This window comes from Genypterus blacodes, unplaced genomic scaffold (assembly GCF_046128005.1).
Source record: "Genypterus blacodes isolate CSIRO-AG114 ecotype Tasmania unplaced genomic scaffold, CSIRO-AGI_Gbla_v1 ptg000047l_1, whole genome shotgun sequence".
NCBI lineage: Eukaryota > Metazoa > Chordata > Actinopteri > Ophidiiformes > Ophidiidae > Genypterus > Genypterus blacodes.
This window is the reverse complement of record NW_027466860.1, coordinates 3,823-24,314: the sequence shown is the minus strand read 5'-3', so window position 1 is coordinate 24,314 and position 20,492 is coordinate 3,823. Positions and strand designations below refer to the sequence as shown.

The window sequence follows — 20,492 nt, the reverse complement described above, 5'->3', positions numbered from 1 at the left end:
GATATCAGCCTGGATGCTCAGGTCGGGAGAGGAGCCGAGGCTAGGTTAAAGATCACAGCTCGATAAGACTGAGATGTTAGGACCTCAGTCCTCAGCTGAAAGCTAAAGTCTCTCTCCAATGCTGCCAGGTTCATGAGAGCCTCTGAAGTTACGGCTTCAGACAGAGGAAGAGGAGTTTGAACCTTCCTCTCAGCACATTATGGATACGACATGATTCAAGATAAGGCCACAAAAATGGAAATAGCTTGAAGCTGAGCCGAGCTTAAGAGGAGGTTAGGGAAAGTAGCTCCAACCATGATGTCACCACACTGAACATGAGCTGCAGAACATGTAAGAGAGCTCTGGGGAAGCTCTGCAGCTCCATGTGGCTCCATGTGGCTCCATGCGGCTCCTGAAACAATGTCCTTTTCCTGCTCTGTCATTCCCTGTCCTATTTATTCTCTCTGTCTGTCCCTAAAATAGTGTGAAAGCTGCTCGGGCCCAAACAGAAACAATACACACAGGAGCAGAAAGTAACCAAACCATCTCTCCCCCTGTGGACGCAGAAGAAGAGAAGTCCCACTAAAAGCAGCTTTCATACATGAACGTGTCTCTCGTCCCCCCCTCTCCCCTTTGAGTGACATCTGTAGAGAAGCAGAAGGTAGAAGCTCTGAGGGAACATCAGCCTGAGTCAGTGGAGCGATGTGTGGTTGGTCGGCAGGCGGAGCAGGAAGTTCTAATGAGCGCTCTAAGAATACAGCAGGACAACAAACACGCTGACGCTCCTCAGGGGAGAGCGCTCCGTCAGCTGGAGGACAGAAAGACGCTCCAGGACAAAATAGATGTTAGGTCATTGTTCAACATTTAGAAGCTTATTCCCCAGAGTGTGTGATTATCAGAGTGTGTGTGTGTGTGTGTGTGTGTGTGTGTGTGCTCATGTCCCCATCCCAGCAGGACGTCTGCATGATGTTTGGTTCCATGAGAAAGGAAAGGAAGCTCTGACTAAACCTCCTTTCCTCTGCTGGCACCGAGTCACCGAGCGAAACGATGACATCATCACATCCTGACGCACAGGAAAGGTGGGACGCCATCAGAGGGGTCCACACCTGTGAGTGTGTGCAGTGTGTGTGCAGAGTGTGTGCCACGATAGGAAAGTAGTAGAACTCCAGGAGAGGGAGTCACTGTGAACATCTGCAGGTTTGAATTTAAAGAGACAGCAACTATGATGGACAGTGTTTGCTCAGTGTGCACAGTGGTGCTGCAGCGATGGAGCCCAGCAGTGGATCCCGGTGTTTTCCTCTCCCTCATTGGTGGAGTTCTTAGGATTCCAAACCTGAAATGAATCACAGATCACAAAAGACTCCAGTAAGATCTGTAGTTCAGGTTGTGTGTCGGTCGTTGTGCTAAACACTGAACATACAGACAGGCTCTCTGTGGACAAACATCTCTGGATTCCTGAAGTAAGAGTTTGTGAGAAGAGATTTTAGACCAATGAGACCAATGTTTCTACGGTGCAGACTGAAGGTGTCAGAGGAGATGAAGCCGTTTGAGATGAATGAAAGAAGTGGAGGAGGAGGAAACCGATCCATCCAGCGCCTCTGGGGTGGAGCTGCCTGGGAGATTCTGCTTCCTGCCAGCACAGGAACCATTTCAGACCTACACCTTTATTTTCCAGAAGAATCCGTCTCATCCAGCAGCGACCGTCAGCTTCTTCTCCTTCACTCTGAACAAACCTGTAAACCAGTCTCAGTGGACTTCACACGCAAACACGTCCGCTCGGCTAATGTGTCGCTACTTTGAGCCACATCAGAGACGCCGTCAACTTATGTGTGTGTGTGTGTGTGTGTGTGTGTGTGTGTGTGTGTAGCAGAGAGAGGGGAACACGGCCAAAGAGTCCAATCATACAGCCAACAAAGACACGACCCTCCATTTGCTGATAACGACGCATTTCCAAATGGCCGCACTGCTACCAGTTGCATGCTAACTTCTTGCTTGCGTCCGCGTTGTGTCAGCGATGGACGCCGCCTGGGACCGATCCAAGACAAAGGAAACAGGTTTAGTGTCGCAGGTGAGGCTGGAAACGTTCAGAGGAAATCATTCGTGAAGTTTCCATCAACGCCTTCGCTCGCTGTAATCAGCGGCGTAATGAATGGAGCTAGCTTATCTGTGACGCTGTGCTATAAATCTGCGAGCCGCCGCGCTAACGTCTCTGGGATGCAGACGAAGGTTATCAAGGTCAGGCTGCGGATTCTGAGGTCAGAGGGAGGAACTGACACACAGGATAGAGGCAGGAGCTAAATCAAGCTGTGTGTGTGTGTGTGAGAGAGAGAGGTGTTTGTATGTGTGTGTGTGTGCTGCAGGGATGTAAATCTTGTGTTGGTTTCTTCTCACTGATCACCATCTGCTCCTGGTTGAATCTGTGTAAATGCTACTCTGTTCACACAACAACACACACACACGCACACACACACGCACGCAAACACGCACGCACACGCACACGCACATGCACACACACACACACACACACACACACACACACACACACACACACACACACACACACTATCTTCTTGATTTCTCCCATATGGAATTCTTGAAATCAATCTTTAAAATTTTCAATGGAAACTGAATAATTCAGAATAGTTTTTGATTTTTTTCAATGTAGTTGATTTGTTTAAATGTCTCATGTTCCCTGAGTTATGTGTGAGTTGTGAGTGTTTGTGTTGTGTGTTTGTTGCCTCCATCTCCTCCCTTCTCTCCCTCTTCTCCCTTCTCTCCCTCCTCTCCCTCCTCCCTCTTCTCCCTCTTCTCCCTCGTCTCCCTCCTCTCCCTCCTCTCCCTCCTCCCTCTTCTCCCTCCTCTCCCTCCTCTCCCTCCTCTCCCCCCTCTCCCTCTCATCTCATTTAAAGTGGAGCAAACGTCTCAAACCTGCTCAGCATCATAACTCAAACACAAACTGGGCCGAGCAGCCATCAGATCTTTGCTCTATCTGGGCTGTAAATTAGGACTTCCATGTTAACCCTTTGGTATGTTTTCTCAGAAATAGGAGCTTATCTGAGGCCTGAGGGGCAGAGAGGGGGGGGCAAAGCCTGAGGGGGGAGAAGCTGGAGATGAATCTAACCAGACCGTTAGTATGGATCAGATATGGAACTTTACTGTTAAACTGCTGTGTTCAGGTTTACTAAGGGAGAAGCTGTAAGTGTGTGTGATGCTGCTCATGTTTGGGGTCTCCATGGTCCAGATCATGTAAAGGTGATACTGATGTCTTAGTTACATGTTGGTAAGGAAAACAAAACGAGAGAGTTAAATCAAAGTGGAGGATTGGAGAATAAAGCTTCCAACACTTACAGCTCCAAAAGTCAACGACAAGTTTGAATGAAAGTGTCAGAGCACAGAGTCACAGTGTGACAAAGTGACAGCAGAGTCACACTGTGTCAGTGTGTCAGTGTGTCAGGGTCTGGTTCCATCCTGGAGTGTAATTGAGTCTGTGTGTGCCCACAGGCCCAGCAGGGGGCCGAGCTGCTCTGACTTGTTGATTGTTCATAGATGAGTGCAGTTTGTGTTCACAGCAAATCAAACAGAGTCTGATGATGAATGAGGCCGAGGCAGAGAGAGGTCACAGAGTCACAGATTCACAGAGTCACAGAGTCACGGTCAGTGTGAGCACATGTGCACCTTTAACTGGACACACACACACGCGCACGCACGCACGCACACGCGCACGCACGCACGCACGCCGAACGCACGCACGCACTCGTGGGGCACTTGGACTCCCAAAGTAAGACAGGATGGATTGATGGATGTCCTTGTCCAGCGACCTCATCACTCCCACACATGCACTCACACACTCACACACACACACACTCCCTCCTTATGTTCACACCTCCCTTTGCCACTTCACCCCCCTCCTTCACAGCTCCTCCCCCCTCTTTCTGCTTCACTGATGCAGGTGGAGGGTTGACCTAAAATCTGGGGTGATGAATGACTCCCATCCTGCTGATGTTAGCAGTCTGTGTGTGTGCGTGTGCGTGTGTGTGTGTGTGTGTGTGTGTGTGCGCCCGTGTGCGTGTGCGCGTGTGTGTGTGCTGCTTTGTCTCTGAACTTCCACTCTAGCCTGAAGCTGGTTGTTGTCAGTGAGTCCCTGAATGCAGCATTAATACTTCATTATGATCCATAATCAGGTCACATTCACTGCTCTGCATATTAACACTCTGTACTTCCTGTTTGTTTCACTCAGTGTGTGTATTATGTTACAAAATGATCAAATGATAAAGTTTATTCATGAATCTGTTATTTGTTTATGACGATGAAGACGTTTTCAACATTAATCAGGAAAGACAGAACATCATCACATCCTCATATTGTGGAGTTCTTACTTAAATAAGTGACTGATCTATAAAATAATAATCAACAAATCATTTATCAAGATGTTATTTATTTATATTATGATGTTTATTTATTTATTAGCTGTTTCATCAGTAAGTAAACATCTGATCCTTACATTTATACAGTAAATATAAAATAAAAATACTTTCATTTATAATTTAAAAAATTATTTTAATCAGGAGTTTTTTTAATCTGATCAATAAATAGCAACATTTTAGCTCTGTTGTTGTTTTTTTAAGAATTAATCTGTAATTGGATGCAGAGTGTGTGAAGAGTGTGTGAAGAGTGTGTGAAGCTCCTTTGTCTGCTTCTGTTCCTCTGCACGGAGCTGGGGGGCACCAGAGTCCAGGATCCGCTCTCTCTCTCTCTCTCCCTCTCCCCCTCCCTCCCTCTCTCTCCCCCTTTTGTGTGGCTCCCCGAATAAATTAGCAAACCCAATTCTGACGAAGAGGAGGAGGAGGAGGAGGGTGTGAGCAGAGCGGGGGGCTGGGCCTTGTGGCGGAGAGGAGTCGGCTTTCATTCGGCGGCGAGGTGCGCGGAGCCTGAAGCTGAAGCGGCTCCGTCTCACACACACACACACACACACACGCTTACACAGTGAACACACACACGCACACACTCACACAGAGCGTGGATGTGGCTGGATGCTGACACAGACGCGGTCTAGATCGCAGCACTGCGGGGCTTCGACACAAACGCTCCCAGCTAGCTGATCCCAGACGCGCTCACCTGCCCGGGGACCGGATCCTGCCTCACCGGAGGAGAACCAGAGGAGAACCGGAGGAGAACCGGGACACGAAAAGCGGCGGGATTTGGAGCCAGCGTGTGATTTCGCGTGTGTGTGGATGTAATGTGAGAGAAGAACGCGTCCAGCTGACCGGCGCGGCTCAGTTCGAGGTTCTAACCGGTGGATTGTGTCTCTGTGAGACGTTTGGGGCGAATTGGAAAAAAAACGGTTTGCATACTAATCAGGCTCGGAGGGACGCCAGAGCATCCAGAGCATCCAGAGCGGCGGAGCGGCTCAGATGAATGTAAGTGACAGCTCGTTTTCTTCATTCTGTGTGTGTGTGTGTGTGTGTGTGTGTGTGTGGTTGTGCTGCACCCCTCTCCCCTCCTGCACCTGCATCAGGCTGCTGTGTGTGTGTGTGTGTGTGCGTGTGTGTGTGTGTGTGTGGAGATCACACCATAGCGGCTACAACGGCAGAAAAGGATCAATGGATCACAGTGATGAGGCACAAGCTCCTATTGATTATTGATCTCCATTCACAACCAGAGCAGCAGACGGTTTGGTAGAGCATCAGGAGCCTCTTCTTTGACGTGTCTTCTGAACACGAGAGCCCCCCTGTAGCCCCCCAGACCCCCAGGAGCCCCCCAGACCCCCTGTAGCCCCCCCCCCCCCCCGGCCCACACTCAGCCTGGTTCTGTGTGAGGGAACATTTTAATAACAGTAAGCCGGTGGTTTGTTCACTTTGTGTTGGAGAGGAAACAGCATGGAGAAGTGAGCCAGCAGAGTTTGGACTCGGTCCTGGAGAGACGCAGCACTCGGTCTGTACGGAGAATGTGCAGAGCCGCTCTGAGCCTCGGGGCAAGGCAGCCAACACGTTATAAGAAGGCTCCTCTGTGCTGCTCTAGGCTGATAGAGCTTTAATTATAGTGAGAAGATCAACCTGCAACTCCGACCCAACAGAACCCTGGAAAACTGGAATCTGAGGGTCTCAGGAGAGTCTCAGGCACGTTCATCATCGTGTGTGTGTGTGTGTGTGTGTGTGTGTGTGTGTGTTAACATGGCCCACAGCTATAAATGTCAGTCCAGAGGCATATTTGAGATCCTAACCACAATAGTTCTTCCAGTGGTATCTGGTGTCTGCTGGCATCTGCAGCTCCTCTTCAGTCCTGTAGGGGAGTCAGGGCTCCTCTAACATGATCCTGCTCCTCTAACATGATCCTGCTCCTCCTCTAACATGATCCTGCTCCTCCTCTAACATGATCCTGCTCCTCTAACATGATCCTGCTCCTCTGTACCGACCTCAGCCGGGATGTTCTGCACAACGTTTAGAGTTCAGAGTTTGGTTTGTTGTATATTGATGAGGCGCGCAGACCGACACCAGGCTGTGTGTGTGTGTGTGTGTGTGTGTGTGTGTGTGTGTGTGTGTGTGTGTGTGTGTGTGTGTGTGTGTGTGTGTGTGTGTGTGTGTGTGTGTGTGTGTGTGTGTGTGTTAGTCCAAACCTCCTCCTGCTGAGAGGAGCAGGTTCCTCTACACAGGACCGGGGCTACCTGAGTTAGTTTGAGACATGAAGCCAGTTTGATACGGTTTTTGGTTGAATAGTAACGCTCTCTGCTTCCTGACGAGGTTCAGCTGAAAGCCCAGAGTTCATTTGGACCTCAGGAGTTTACAGCTCTGGTTTGTTCAGGTGTGCAAACATAAAGAGAGAGCTTGTGACTGTGATGTGGTGAACGTAGCTTCAGTCTGTGAGGGAAACAGTCTGTGTGTGATTGAAGCAGCAGGTCTGTGCGGCTGAGTGACGACAGCATGGCAGAAAACCAGAGACGGAGCCTTTAGGTCCACATGCTGTCATACACCAGCACTGTTTCCTTGATTGGCTCCATCTTTGTTGTCACTGTCTGATTGAAGTGAAGTAGGATGCTCACGCTGCCCCCTAGTGGAGGAAACATTCAGCCCTACAGCCTGAGTGCTGATCCTTAAAATCAAATCATTCCTACAGAAGTGATGCAATATTACTTCACACCACTGGTGGCAGCACTGAGCACACTAAGGTCTGGAGTGAGGAGTGTGTAGCTGCTGCCATCAGACTCAGCGGCTTAACCCACAGCAGGCCCGCACTGGAAATGAATACAGGCCCCCCCTGCCCCCCCCTGGCCCCCTTTCATTTGTTATCGCGGCGCTGGCGGCTGATGTTGGCAGCGTGGTGACATCACACCTCGCCGCCGGCCTCCACATGAAACAGCTTCAGCTTTATTACATTAGTTGGTGTTGAAATCTTTAAATTCTGCCGTCTGAGTCTGGATCTCTCTCAGCTGTTCACTGTGTTCCCTCCATCCACACACACATGTTCGCTCTGATGTAAAGGCTCCAGCAGAGGAAGTGAACCAGTGAGGCTTCAGTCTTTAGTGTCTGGGTCTTTATCTTTACACACACAGGGAAACACGGCTCCACTGTTACGTTTGTAGCTTCTAACAAAGACAAATGAGCTTTTGTGTGTTTTATATCATCAAACTTCAGCTTCAGAGAGAACGTTTCAATGTGTAATCATTCAAGACAGACACACACACACACACACACACACACACACACACACACACACACACACACACACACACACACACACACACACACACACACACACACACACACACACACACACACACACACACACACACAAAGAGAGAGTTGAAAGCAGACTTCCTTCTTCATCTTCCCGCCCCAATGTCGCAGCTGAAACTAAAAACAAAACTGAGTCTGATTGTGTCCCAAAACAGTTTGTTCCTGAGTTTTGTTTTCATGCTTGGGAAGTCTGCCACTGAATACAAATATCGGAAAGTGACTCACACTGGCTCTCACACACTCACACACACTCCCACTCACGCACGCACGCACACACACACACACACACACACACTCCGTCTCTCTCTAACTCTAACCTATTGAACCCTGAACCCAATCAAATCAACTCATAGTTACAGCCTGAACCCTGATGTCATGATTCTTCATCTTAACTGTATGAATCAAGTTTTTACCTCTAAACTTTACAAACGGTGTTAAACGCTTCCTCGGCTCCTCAAGTAGTTAGGAAATGTTTACATCCTCCCCTGGCTGCACCGCGGCTGCTGCCCGGGCTGTGTGTTGCTGTGTGTTGCTGTGTGTTTGTGTGTTTAGGTGACTGTTGCTGTGTGTTTGTGTGTGTTTGTGTGTGTTGGTGTGTGTTGTTGGTTTATTTACCCATCAGGTCGCCGTCTCACACACGATGTAAACCAGTGATCTGATACTGAGAGGATTCATGTGTGAGCTCAGTTTATCTGTCAGCGTGTAAACTGTTTCCAGCGTGAAGCTTCAGGACTCTGTGTGTGTGTGTGTGTGTGTGTGTGTGTGTGCGTGTGTGTGATTTGTTTTCCTGAAAGCCTCCTCTGTTTGCCTCCGTCTCCATCGGGTCTGGCAGTTATTAATAGCTTTAGTAGTAGGATGATTGGAAAATCAGATTCCCATTGATAAGGAATTCTTTCTGATTGCTCCGCATTTCATTAGCTCTCCTCTCGGGGCCTCTTGGTTGCCATGGTTGCCACGATCACACACAGTCTGGTGCGTCTCGTGGCCGTCCTGAAAGTGAATTAGGTTGAGGTGAGGTTTGGGATGGATGTGACAGCGTGTGTGTGTTACATGTGCACAGGATTTTGTAATAACCTCTTCATACTCACACACACATGTGGAAGAGATTTGTGATTTTATTCATCCCTCTTTTTAGAATAGCATCCAAAACTCGACGTTGGAATGTCCTCACTTATTTTGGCTCTCCACCAGTAAAGAAATGAGTTCCTTGTTGCTAAGCAGCAATCTTCCGTCCTTTCGCTGGCCCGTCTCCATTCTTGCTGCGTGGCGGCGCAGAGATAACGCCTGAGTTATGAAGAACAGGATCTTAGTTTGCTGTTTTATGCCTTCACAGTCTTTCAGCCTCACTGTGTGGCCTCAGCAGGGTTTCAATCATATGAACTTCATCTGATGTGGAAGAAGGCGTCTCCAGTCTGACAGCTAAACTAAGAGTTCAACCAGTGAGGAACAGCGTCTCATGCCTAGGTTGGGTTCAGTCTCGATCCTGACAGTAACCAATAGATCCAGCTGTCAGATGAACACAGTGGGATGAAGAAGCACAGCATGAGGCCTGCAGTGCTCCGGTCTCTGGTGTAACGAGGTCATCACTCATCTGCACCGTCAGGGTTTGACCAGCGGCGTCCCGGCCTGACGTCCACGCTTTCTGCTGCTCCCTTCACCGACGGAGCTCTGCCTTATTTCATCCTCTCCTAACATGTAGGGGGGGGGGGGGGGGCACAGACCCCTCCCCCCTACACACACCAGGGCCCGTCTATCTGCTGCTGTCTGGAGAAGATATTAGCAAACCCCTGACTCATCCAATCAAAGGAAATTACTGCACTGGCCTGTCAGACACAGAGCGATCCACCGGCTGGAGGATTCCGTTCCTGTTTGTTCTGAGGCCCAGTTCTGATGTAAGAGCTTCGTTATTCACAGTCCTTCTCCGGGTGCTGGAGCCTCGTGTGTGTGTGTAACGGACCAGGAGCAGGAACGACAGAGCGATCACATGATCACATGAACGCTTCAAAGAGGGGAGGCAGGCACCAGTTTGGACCCAATGCAGAGTCTAGGATGTCGTGACTCACTGCGCTAGAATTGCTAAATTTGACAACCAGCAGTCAGGCCAGACCAGATCAGACTAGACCAGAACAGACCTGACCAGACCAGGCCGGGCCCTCAGCCACCTGGTGATCAGGATCTGGGATGATGCCTCTATCTGTCTCTGGAATTGGAGGAAGCTACACATGGAAGTCCTCCTAATCTCTCTATGGTCTCAGGTTTCCTCCGTCCCGAGCCGGCAGCGTGGCGTGTTGGACCTGTGACACAGCGACTACACCAGCGCCAAAGTGTGGCTGGAATGTGGGAGCTCTGGGTTTCTCGTTATTGCTGTTGGAAGAAGTGTGTGTCTGTGTTTATGTACGAGGAGATCTCTGAGCCAACCTGTCCCATACCAACACGCCTGTTTGGGGATTGGTTTCATCTGTTTCAGCGCATGAAGAGATCAATGCTGCAGTGATGAAGGAAACGAGGGAACCCACGCCCATCTGGGTGCTTGATGGACGAGAGAGTGTGTGTGTGAGAGAGAGAGAGAGAGAGAGAGAGAGAGAGAGAGAGAGAGAGAGAGCAGGAAAGAGCAGTTAGAGAGAAGTTAGATGTTTCTCCATCAGTTAGTGAAAGAAGCTTTGACCTTCTTGGCGTCTGAAGGATCAGGATTCTGTGTCGTTGGAAGCCGATCGCTCTGTCGGAGCTCCAGAGCGTCACTGATGAGTTCAGCAGCAGCTTTTCCCTTCTTACCGCAAACAGAAATCTAAGGACGGAACACGACACCAGGACATTCTTGACCCGAGCAGCTTTCGGCACCGACGAGGACTCGACTGAGAATGGGATCACTTGTAAGCCGAGTCTGCGTCTCCTGTTCTCCGCTCGCCTTTCACACCTGCGTGGCTCCGGTTCAGCTGCAGTGGACTTCTGTGTTTGGATTGTGTGGGCGGGGCACAGGACCGAGCAGAGCCAGACGGGTCTGAGGAGGCGGACTGGGTCTGGGGGATTAGTTTGCGGTCTGAACGTGATCAGATCGTATTGATCCATCTGGCTGCTCGTTCAATCGCATGAACTTACCTGAGGCGTCTTCATGAACGTCCTGCTCAGCTGTCAGAACGTCTTCATCAGAGCATCATGCTGTGTAAGAAAGCTTCCCAGGTCCAACTCTTCTTCTGTGGTATTGAACAAGAATGTCCTCTTTGCTTTAATGAGTGTCCAACAACAACACAGACCTGAGAGGACTCTGTGAGGCCCAAAGTCTGTGTGTGTGTGTGTGTGTGTGTGTGTGTGTGTGTGTGTGTGTGTGTGTGTGTGTGTGTGTGTGTGTGTGTGTGTGTGTGTGTGTGTGTGTGTGTGAGAGCTTTGGTTTCTCCTCCTCTGACCCTGTTTTGTCTATCAGCTCAGTGTTTTGTCTTCCATTTGTTTCTCAGTTGGTTCATTAGTGAATGCTGTGATTCCGTCAGTGACATGATACTGTGTGTGTGTGTGTGTGTCCGTCTGTGTGTGTGTGTGGTTATTGATTATTCCTTTGGTGCTGCTGAATGTTTGTTAAGTGAGTTTCCATCACTGATGATCACTTCTGGTCGATAATCTGCCTTCACCTCTGAGCCTGTGATGATGTCGTGGACACACACGCAGACGCCCTCAGCCTCTCTGAAGGTCTGTGTGTGTGTGTGTGTGTGTGTGTGAGCAGTGATGTCATCACGCCTGACAGAGCGTCAGCACGCAGCTCTGTCTTCTCTCCTGCTGGGATATAAAACATTCCTGTGATGAGGAGGCGGTGATGACTGATGGGTGATGGCAGCTGCTGCTTCACCTTTAGCCTGCACACACACACACGCACACGCACACGCACACGCACACGCACACACACACACCCCTTCCCATCACCCCGATTAGGCTTTCTTGTTCTTCCTCTTTTTCCCTTCTCTTCTTCTTTAAACTCCAAACGTATCCGTTTCTCTTTCTGACACACACACACACACACACACACACACACACACACACACACGGCAGCGTGGCCTTGCAGGTTAAGAGGTTAGTGAATCATCTCCGGCTGTGTTTTCTCTGGCTTTCAGATTCCAGGGGGCAAAGTGTGTGTGTGTGTGTGTGTGTGTGTGTGTGTGTGTGTGTGTGTGTGTGTGTGTGTGTGTGTGTGTGTGTGTGTGTGTGTGTGACTCCTCTGTAGTTCTGCCACTCTTGCTGTTTTTAGGAGAACTCAGCCTTTTCTTCACCTCCTCCCATCTCTCCATCTGTCTCTGTCTCTCTCTCTGTCTCTCTATTTCTGTCTCTCTCTCTCTCTCTCTGTCTCTCTCTCTCTGTCTCACGTCCCTCAGTTCCTCTGTCAGAGCTCTTCATCAGTCACCACCCGCCTCCTTAAAGCGTCCGTGTGTCTGCTGCGTGTTCAGAACGTGGCGGCGTGTTTAGTTCCACGTCTTCCACTCAAACTGAGCCGCTCCACTTTAACCTCCTCTTCATCGCATCGCTTCACATCCAAATGAGAACATGGAGCCAAAATAAGAGGCAAACAGGAAACAAAGAAACATTCTTCCCTGATCAGAGGCTCAGGTTGAGAGAGAGAGAGAGAGAGAGAGAGAGAGAGAGAGAGAGAGAGAGAGAGAGAGAGAGAGAGAGAGAGAGAGAGAGAGAGAGAGAGAGAGAGAGAGAGAGAGAGAGAGAGAGAGAGAGAGAGAGAGAGAGAGAGAGAGAGAGAGAGAGAGAGAGAGAGAGAGAGAGAGAGAGAGAGAGAGAGAGAGAGAGAGAGAGAGAGAGAGAGAGTCCTTACTCTCAGTGTGGACCTCAGGACAGAGACCATCTGACCCCTGACCCCCCAGCCTCTCTGATGTCACCAGCATTCATGAGGGTAAAATGAAGAAGAGTCAAAGCTCCAGAGGAACATCTCACCTTCAGAACAAGAGCAAACTGATCCAACCAGAGCTCCTAATGTTGATCCATATGCTGCTCTGTATGAGGCTGCTCTGTATGAGGCTGGAGGAACGTCACACTCAGATCTGTGAAGATAAGCAGCTTCCATCCTTCATCTCTGAGTCTTCATCACCTGCAGGCGTTTGGTTCGCTCCTCCTGCAGGCGTTTGAGCTCGTCTCATTTTGTAACCCAGTTGTGCGACTCAGCCATAAACTACTGTGAGCGGCGAGTGTTTATATTGATTATGATTCAGAGGAGCGTGTGTGTGTGTGCGTGTGCATGTGCGTGTGTGTGTGTTTGCGCGGATTAGACTCGACTCTGTGGTGAGACGGTGATGGAAATAAATTCAAACTGATAATCTCCATCAATAATGGAGGAAAAGAAAAAGAGGAAACACACACACACACACACACACACACACACACACACACACACACACACACACACACACACACACACACACAAGATCCTGGTGACAGCTGGGTAGGAAATGCGACGTCTATATCCAGAGATCCGGAGACACACAAGGGGACACAATCCCCTAAACACACACACACACACACACACTACATCTCAGTTTTCATGGCATGGGTGTGTGTGTCCCCTTCCAGACCCCCCCCCCCTCTCAGTGGTCCAGACCTTCTGCTCTGCTCTGGTCTCCCTGTAATCCTAGAGTCACTGTTAAACATTAAACCACAAAGATGTGAGGAACGACTTCCTAATGATGAAGACGATGGAAGGGATGAAGGTTCGAGGCATTTATGGAGGATGGCGATCTAAAGGAGGAAGGCCTCCAGAAGAACCTTCAGTGGACACTTTGGTCCAACATTGTAGCTTTTATCTACACAAAGGTGTGTGTGTGTGTGTGTGTGTGTGTGTGTGTGTGTGTGTGTGTGTGTGTGTGTGTGTGTGTGTGTGTGTGTGTGTGTGTGTGTCGAGCCCATCGTGCGGTCGTTCTGAGCGTCTTTCAAAATTCTCCTCATGTTCCAACCTTCCTCAGCGCTCTTTCGTCTTAACGGGTAAGAAACCCTTGAGCCAGGCAGGCGTGAACTCCCTGCATTAAAGAAAGGTCACGACTCTCTTCTTTATATATGAACGCAGCCAGAAAGGATTCTTCCAACCTGGCAACCCAAACTCCTCCTGGCTGCTGTGGATTATTGATCTTTAAAGCCAAACTAAATCATTTATGAGCGAGGATAAAGAACCGTCCGTGTTTTTACGGTTTACAAAGTGTCTGCAGTCTTTGAGAGCCCTGATTGTTTTTGCAAACCCTTCAAACCGGCGTGCGGCTGCCTCTTCATCGCACACACACACACACACGCTTCACCGCGCTGCATAAACCTGCTGCACGTGAAGATGGCGCCATAAATCTCATGACAGCAGTTTGTGTTTTGCGGGGAAAATAAAGTTTTGATCCAGGTTCTGACTTTATGATCGGCCGTATTCCCGATGCTCACTCCTCTATTTCACTCTGACAGCCTTTCCTCTTCGTCCTCTTCCTCTTCTTCTTCTTCTTCTTCCTCCCCCCCTCCCCCGGCTCACTGTCCTGTCCGTCATGGGGGCCGGAGGGGGCCGGTGTTTGTTCTGCGTGACACAGCAGTCATTCCGGGGGCTTCTGCAGTCATTGAGCCGGCCCCCTTTAACCGGCGCGGCGCTGGAAGGAAGGTCCCTGCGGAACACGGCTCACATACAGGCGTGCAGAGAGGACGTGTTCTTTGCTTTGGATGGTGGTGACTCTGGGTCCTGTTTGGCTTGGCGGCGGCGGGGAGCTGCGGCGTTGCCCGACCAGACCTGCTAAAGCCATTAGAGGGGAGGGGGGAGGGGCGGACATGGGGAGGGGGGGAGGGGAGATAGAGAGTGTTTAAGAACTGGCAAAGGCAGAAGGGAAAGCTGCTCCTCACCAGTGAGATAGGACACACACACACACACACACACACACACTCTCACATCCTATAGGAAAGGCCACGGCGGCTCTATTATGCAGTAATAACTAAGAGTGGAGTCCTGCGCTTGAGGCTTTGAGGCAGAGGCAGATTACGGGGGTGCGATGCCAGACTGAATGTGGCTCAGACTCCACGGAGCCCGACCAGGCCGAGCTGCTGCCTGACAGCGTGGTCGCACGGAGATGATGTCACTGCTCGGCGCCCAGAGGGGGAGAGCGCGGAGCAGTCGCCCTGGAGGTGACGAAGACGTACAACATGTTGGTGTCACGTGATGGCGATCCACCGATCACGTCCTTGTTCACACAGCAGAGACGGAGACCTGCAGCGTGCCCCCCTCTCCCCCCGCCACGCTCTCACGTCGTGCAGAGATGATGTCACCCCCTGACCTCTTGCTGACACTGACGGATCACAGAGCGGCTCATCAGTGTAACTCTTCACCGACACTCAACTGGAGCACTAAAACAAGAGACACACACACACACACACACTTTGGAACACACAGCACTCTCTGACGTCACTCAGGAGTTTGTCCCGTGTGAAGACGAGTCCAGAGGAGCGTCGGTCCAGGACTCACTGACTGATCGGCCTTCAGACTGGAACGGCTCCTTGCTTCTCTCATTCTTCTTCTGTGTTTGTGCTCCCCTGGTGCTTCCTGTCTGTGTCGTACTTGTGTGTGCCGTGTTGGCCTTGTTAGAGCGTCCAGCTCTGACTGCCAGATTCCCTCTTCATCCCTCTTCTTCATCACGCCCTCGTTTGTGTCTCCAAAAACCTCCTCTCTTCCTTCATCTTCCTTCACAGACAAACGTAGTGTGTGTGTGTGTGTGTGTGTGTCTAAGCCAAACTTCCCTCTTTGCGTAGGAGTAGAGCAACTGTCCAGAGCAGCCGTCTGGACCAGATGTAGAGGTCAGAGCCCAGAGCAGTGGGGCGAATATCAGTGTCCCTCTGCCGGTCCCAGAGGAGCTGTAGACTTTATTAATCTCTCCTCCACTGAGGGCTCATAACTACCGGAGGGGTCAGGGGTCAGGGGAGAGGCCGGGGGGAGGAGGGAGCCATTAGATATGAACGTGTGTGTGTGTGTGTGTGTGTTATCTGTCACACACACAGCTCTGTTGCTGAGTTGCAGACACTCAGAGGTGTTGGTTTGATGCGTGGTGTTGCGTTGCATTCCAGCGTCTCCTGCGAGCTCGGCCCCCGCGCGTCTGTCCTGACACAGGAAGTGATGGGAAGTGACCCCGTGTCTCTGCTCTGATTGGCTGCTGATCCAGGTTGCCGTGTTTACATTCCACTTCCCCCCGGAGGCTCTCCACACGCCACACGCCTCAGATCACAGACTCTCATTGGCCACCAAACTCATGTTGGCGGTGGTGGAAGAGGCTTTATGCCATTATGTTTCCACGCCTGAGTTAAAGCCGTCCAGGTTCGTTTCCAGGACTCTTCAACCTAACTCTGGTGTTTACATTCTTAATTGGAGTAAAATGGAAGTTTGGAGTCTGATGGCTTCAATCCAGTCTACAGACCAACGGGACTGTTAGAACATCCAACCATGAGTGTGTGTGTGTGTGTGTGACTGTCCTGTGGTATCAGCTGACTGATCTCAGGCCTCTGGTTGGTGAGTTAATGTGCTGTGGGCAGTTTGTCTCTAGAATGGAACAATCTAAGTGAGATGGTGCATGTGTACCTAATAAAGTGGAAGCTGTGTGTGTGTGTGTGTGTGTGTGCAGACCTGCTCCCTCTGGAGGAGGAGGAGGTCATGAGCTCTGGGGGGTCGATGGTTGAGGTTGAATCTGTCCTCCACTCCGGGCCGACACGCCCCGTCACACATTTGTTATTGTTATTGGAGTAAACTGGGAGAGATTTAAAGATCGCTCTGTAGCGACGCAGCGCTAACAGAGCGCCGGCTTGTGTACATTCCACAGAGTTTAGCTATTTCAAGTTGCGATCTGTGTGTGTGATTGTTGCAGAGCGTCCATCTGGTGGCAGAGTGTGATTAATCACCTGTGTCAGCTCTGGATCGCTCTGGATCGCTCTCCAAGCCGGCCGGTGTTCTAAAGAGTTACACACTCAATTAATCTTCCCTCATAAATACAAAACCACCGCACGTAAACAATCCAGCTCATTTCAGACCGGGTGTAAATATTTGCAGATCTCATCAGGAGGGAAAACGTCCGTCTGTCTCAGGAGGGTTCATGAAGGTTAAAGGGTTCTGCTGCTGAAGTCTGCGTCCAGAACCATTTGGGAATAATTATTGGTGTTTGTTTGAACTTTCTGTGAGTACGAGCAGAGAGTTAGGAGGAGGAGGAGGAGGAGGAGGAGGAGGAGGAGGAGAGTCAGGGGAGCTCTGATGAGACAAAGACACATTATTAAGTTTGTTTCTTTAAGCAAACACACCTGAGCTGGTGTGTGTGTGTGTGTGTGTGTGTGTGTGTGTGTGCGTGTGTGTGTGCGTGTGTGTGTGTGTGTGATTTAGAGTTTGGGGAACCGGAGGCCGAGCTCACACTCTGAAATGCCTCGTTCCTCATAAAGGCCCTTCAGAAGCAGATACACACAGACTTTCCCAAGCATTCCATCTGTGTGTGTGTGTGTGTGTGTGTGTGTGTGTGTGTGTGTGTGTGTTGGACATTTTGATGCCCGTTCCTGTGTCTCGTTCGTGTTTTCCACAGGACCTCAGCCCAAGACGGCTCTGGCCACGTCAAGTGTTTTCCCCTTTCCACTGGCAGAATAATATTTGTTATGCTTCAGATTAATCTGCTTTATGATCTGTGCTCAGCTGAGTCCTCTGCTGAGTCCTCTGCTGAGTCCTCTGCTGAGTCCTCTGCTGAGTCCTCTGCTGAGTCGTCTGCTGAGTCGTCTGCTGAGTCCTCTGCTGAGTCCTCAGCTGAGTCCAGGCTGTGTGGACTCTGGACACTGTCAGGCTCATTTCTATGCTCCTTCAGATCTTCTCTCATCCAGCTCAAGCGTTCTTTCCAACATGTTGTATTTCCTTTTTACGAGGACACAACATTGATGAGTGAGCATCTTTAGACGTAAGGCTGTAAACGTGTTCACGCTTTGTCACACCAGGGTTTGGAAAACTAACGGCACATAAAATAAGAAGGGTTTGTTTTCTTTTGGTTCTCAGGGAGTAAAGTGAATGATTGAATGTGAGATGTCATGAAAGATAAATGGAGAATATAAAATACGTCTGTGAGGAATAACAGCTGAGGTTGTTCTTCTTCTGTTCCCATGGCAGCTGATGTTTGTCTTTGTCTCTGTCCTCTTTGTCAGGTGTCCAGCCATGTCAGGAACAAGTGAAGGGTTAAGAAGGAGGTCTTGGGTCAGCAGGAGGTGGAGGCCGGTCTATTCTCTCTGCACGGCTCTGGTCCTGGTCCTGGTCCAGTCTTCATTGGTCCGTGGAGCGTTGGAGCTCCAGCTGGATGAAGAGCAGCCAGCAGGCACCATTGTTGGGAACATCGGTGACGGTTTGCCGCCGGGCGTCACGTCGATTATTTACTTCATCTCAGACCAAGAGGGCACGGGAGTGGGCAGCGACCTCATCATCGACGACACGACGGGCGTCATCAGCACCGCGCGGCGCCTGGACCGCGAGCAAAGGGACCACTACAGCTTCATCGCTGTGACGATGACTGGAATCACTGTAGAGGTCTTCATCACCGTCAATGACATCAACGACCACGCCCCCGCGTTCCCCAAGAAGAGAGCCGTCCTCAAGATCCCAGAGCACACGGCCGTGGGAACAAAGTTCTCCCTGGAGCCGGCCACGGACGCCGACAAGGACCTGCTGACCACGCAAGGCTACGCCATACGAGAGGGCAACGTGGGCCAGGCCTTCAGACTGGAGACCAAGAGGGCCGCCAACAAGGTGCTGTACCTGGACCTGGTGGTCAACGCCCAGCTGGACAGGGAGAAGAGGTCGTCCTACACGCTGGTCCTGGAGGCCTTCGACGGCGGCTCACCCAAAAGGATCGGATCCATGAGCCTGGAGGTGACGGTGACCGACATCAACGACCACGCCCCCGCCTTCAACCAGAGCAGATACCACGCCATCATCTCTGAGAGCCTCCCTCAGGGCAGCAGCATCTTACAGGTCAGACTCAACTTCACCAAAGGCTGTGTTCTGTGATCTGGCGCTCACCGGGCCTGCGGTCGGCCCAGTAGGACCCACATAGAACCACATAGAACCACATAGAACCACAGTTCTCTGTTGAATCTCTATGTCTTTGTAATTCTAAACTTACTGGTGTGATCTGTTTGCAGGTGTTTGCCACAGATGAAGATGAAGGTGATAACGGTCTGGTGCTGTATGAGATCAACCGGCGGCAGAGTGACCCGGACCGTTACTTTGTCATGGATACCAAGTCAGGCGTCATCACTCTGAACAGGCCGCTGGACTACGAGCTGAAGAGGGTCCACGAGCTGGTGGTCCAGGCCAGAGACAACGCCAGCCACCCAGAGGTGAGACAGGGACATGACAGACAGACATGTCAGCTATACCAACATACTGTGTGCCTTCTGTGACAGGATGTGGTTGAACATCCTGCTAACCTGACTCATGCTGATCTCTTCCTAGGTCACCAATGCGTTTGTGACGATTCACGTCCGCGACTTCAACGACAATCAGCCCACCATGACCATCATCTTCCTCAGCGAGGACGGCTCCCCCAGGATCTCCGAGGGGGCCCAGCCAGGCCAGTACGTGGCCCGGATATCCGTCACCGACCCAGACTACGGAGAATACGCCAACGTGAACGTCTCCCTGGAGGGCGGGGACGGGAAGTTTGCGCTCACCACCAAGGACAGCATCATCTACCTGATCTACGTGGACCAGGTCCTGGACAGGGAGGAGCGGGACTCGTACGACCTGAGGGTGATGGCCACGGACTCGGGCACGCCCCCCCTCAGAGCCGAGTCGTCCTTCACCATCCAGGTGACCGACGTCAATGACAACCCCCCGCTGTTCGACCAGCAGGCCTACAGACAGACCATCCCTGAGGTCGTGTACCCAGGATCCTTTGTGCTCCAGGTCACCGCCCGGGACAAAGACCAGGGTCCTAACGGGGACGTGCGGTACAGCCTCCTCAAGGACCGACGCTCGCACTCCGACTGGTTCTCCATCGACGCGGTGACGGGGATCATTACCACGGCGTCGGCTCTGGACTTTGAGTCGGAGCCGGCGCCCAGTGTGACTGTCATAGCAACCGACGGAGGACGCCCGCCGCTTTCTTCCACGGCAAAGGTGGATATCCTGCTGCAGGATGTTAACGACAACACGCCCGTGTTCTCCAGCAGCTTCTACAACGCCTCCGTCAAGGAGAACGCCCCAGCTGGGACCTGCTTCTTAGAGGTAGGAGCAACTCTCATCCTCTCTCCCTCTCTCTCTCTCTCTCTCTCCCTCTCTCTCTCTCTCTCTTCCCTGTTCTTCTCTCCATCCTTTATGTTCCCTTCCTCTCTCCTCCTCCTCTCCTCTCCTCTTGGCTTGGTATCTGTCTTGTTTAATCCTCATGGTGATCATTCTGGCGGCGTGTTGGCCTCAGGTCCTTTGTCTCTCTCACACAGCCAACACCAGGTCCTCCCTGTCCCCTCCTCTCTTTAGACGCCCGTTCTTTTCTCTCTCTCCATCTTCCCTCAGACGTTCTGATTCACTTCCCTGTCAGACGCCTGATGTGCTTTTGTAAAGATCAATCAAAGCCGTATCTAAGAGCCGCCTGAGCTCTGGGACGCGTTGTGATGCGTTCATAAGAAGTGGCGACGCTCTGAGAAGAGAGGCTCCATTCAAAGCCTTCATGTAGGGTCGGGGGGGAGGGGGGCGGGGCTTATAAAGGTCAGAGAGAGGAAGAAAGACGGGGAGGGAGAGTTCACCTGCATTCCTGAAGCCACTGTGAGGAGATTTACTCTCTG

At 51.0% G+C, this 20,492-nt stretch overlaps 1 protein-coding gene across 1 annotated transcript; it reads left to right on the top strand.

Moving 5' to 3' along the window:
• Positions 1–4,896: 4,896 nt before the first annotated feature.
• On the top strand, positions 4,897–19,938 carry LOC143000380 (protocadherin-16-like; the record flags this gene model as incomplete). The annotated part of the gene is made up of 4 exons (XM_076149684.1): positions 4,897–5,396; positions 17,862–18,681; positions 18,852–19,049; positions 19,165–19,938. Coding segments are annotated over exons 1-4 (1,794 nt in total), but the record flags the coding sequence as incomplete, so codon positions are not given.
• Between the last annotated feature and the right edge of the window lie 554 nt (positions 19,939–20,492).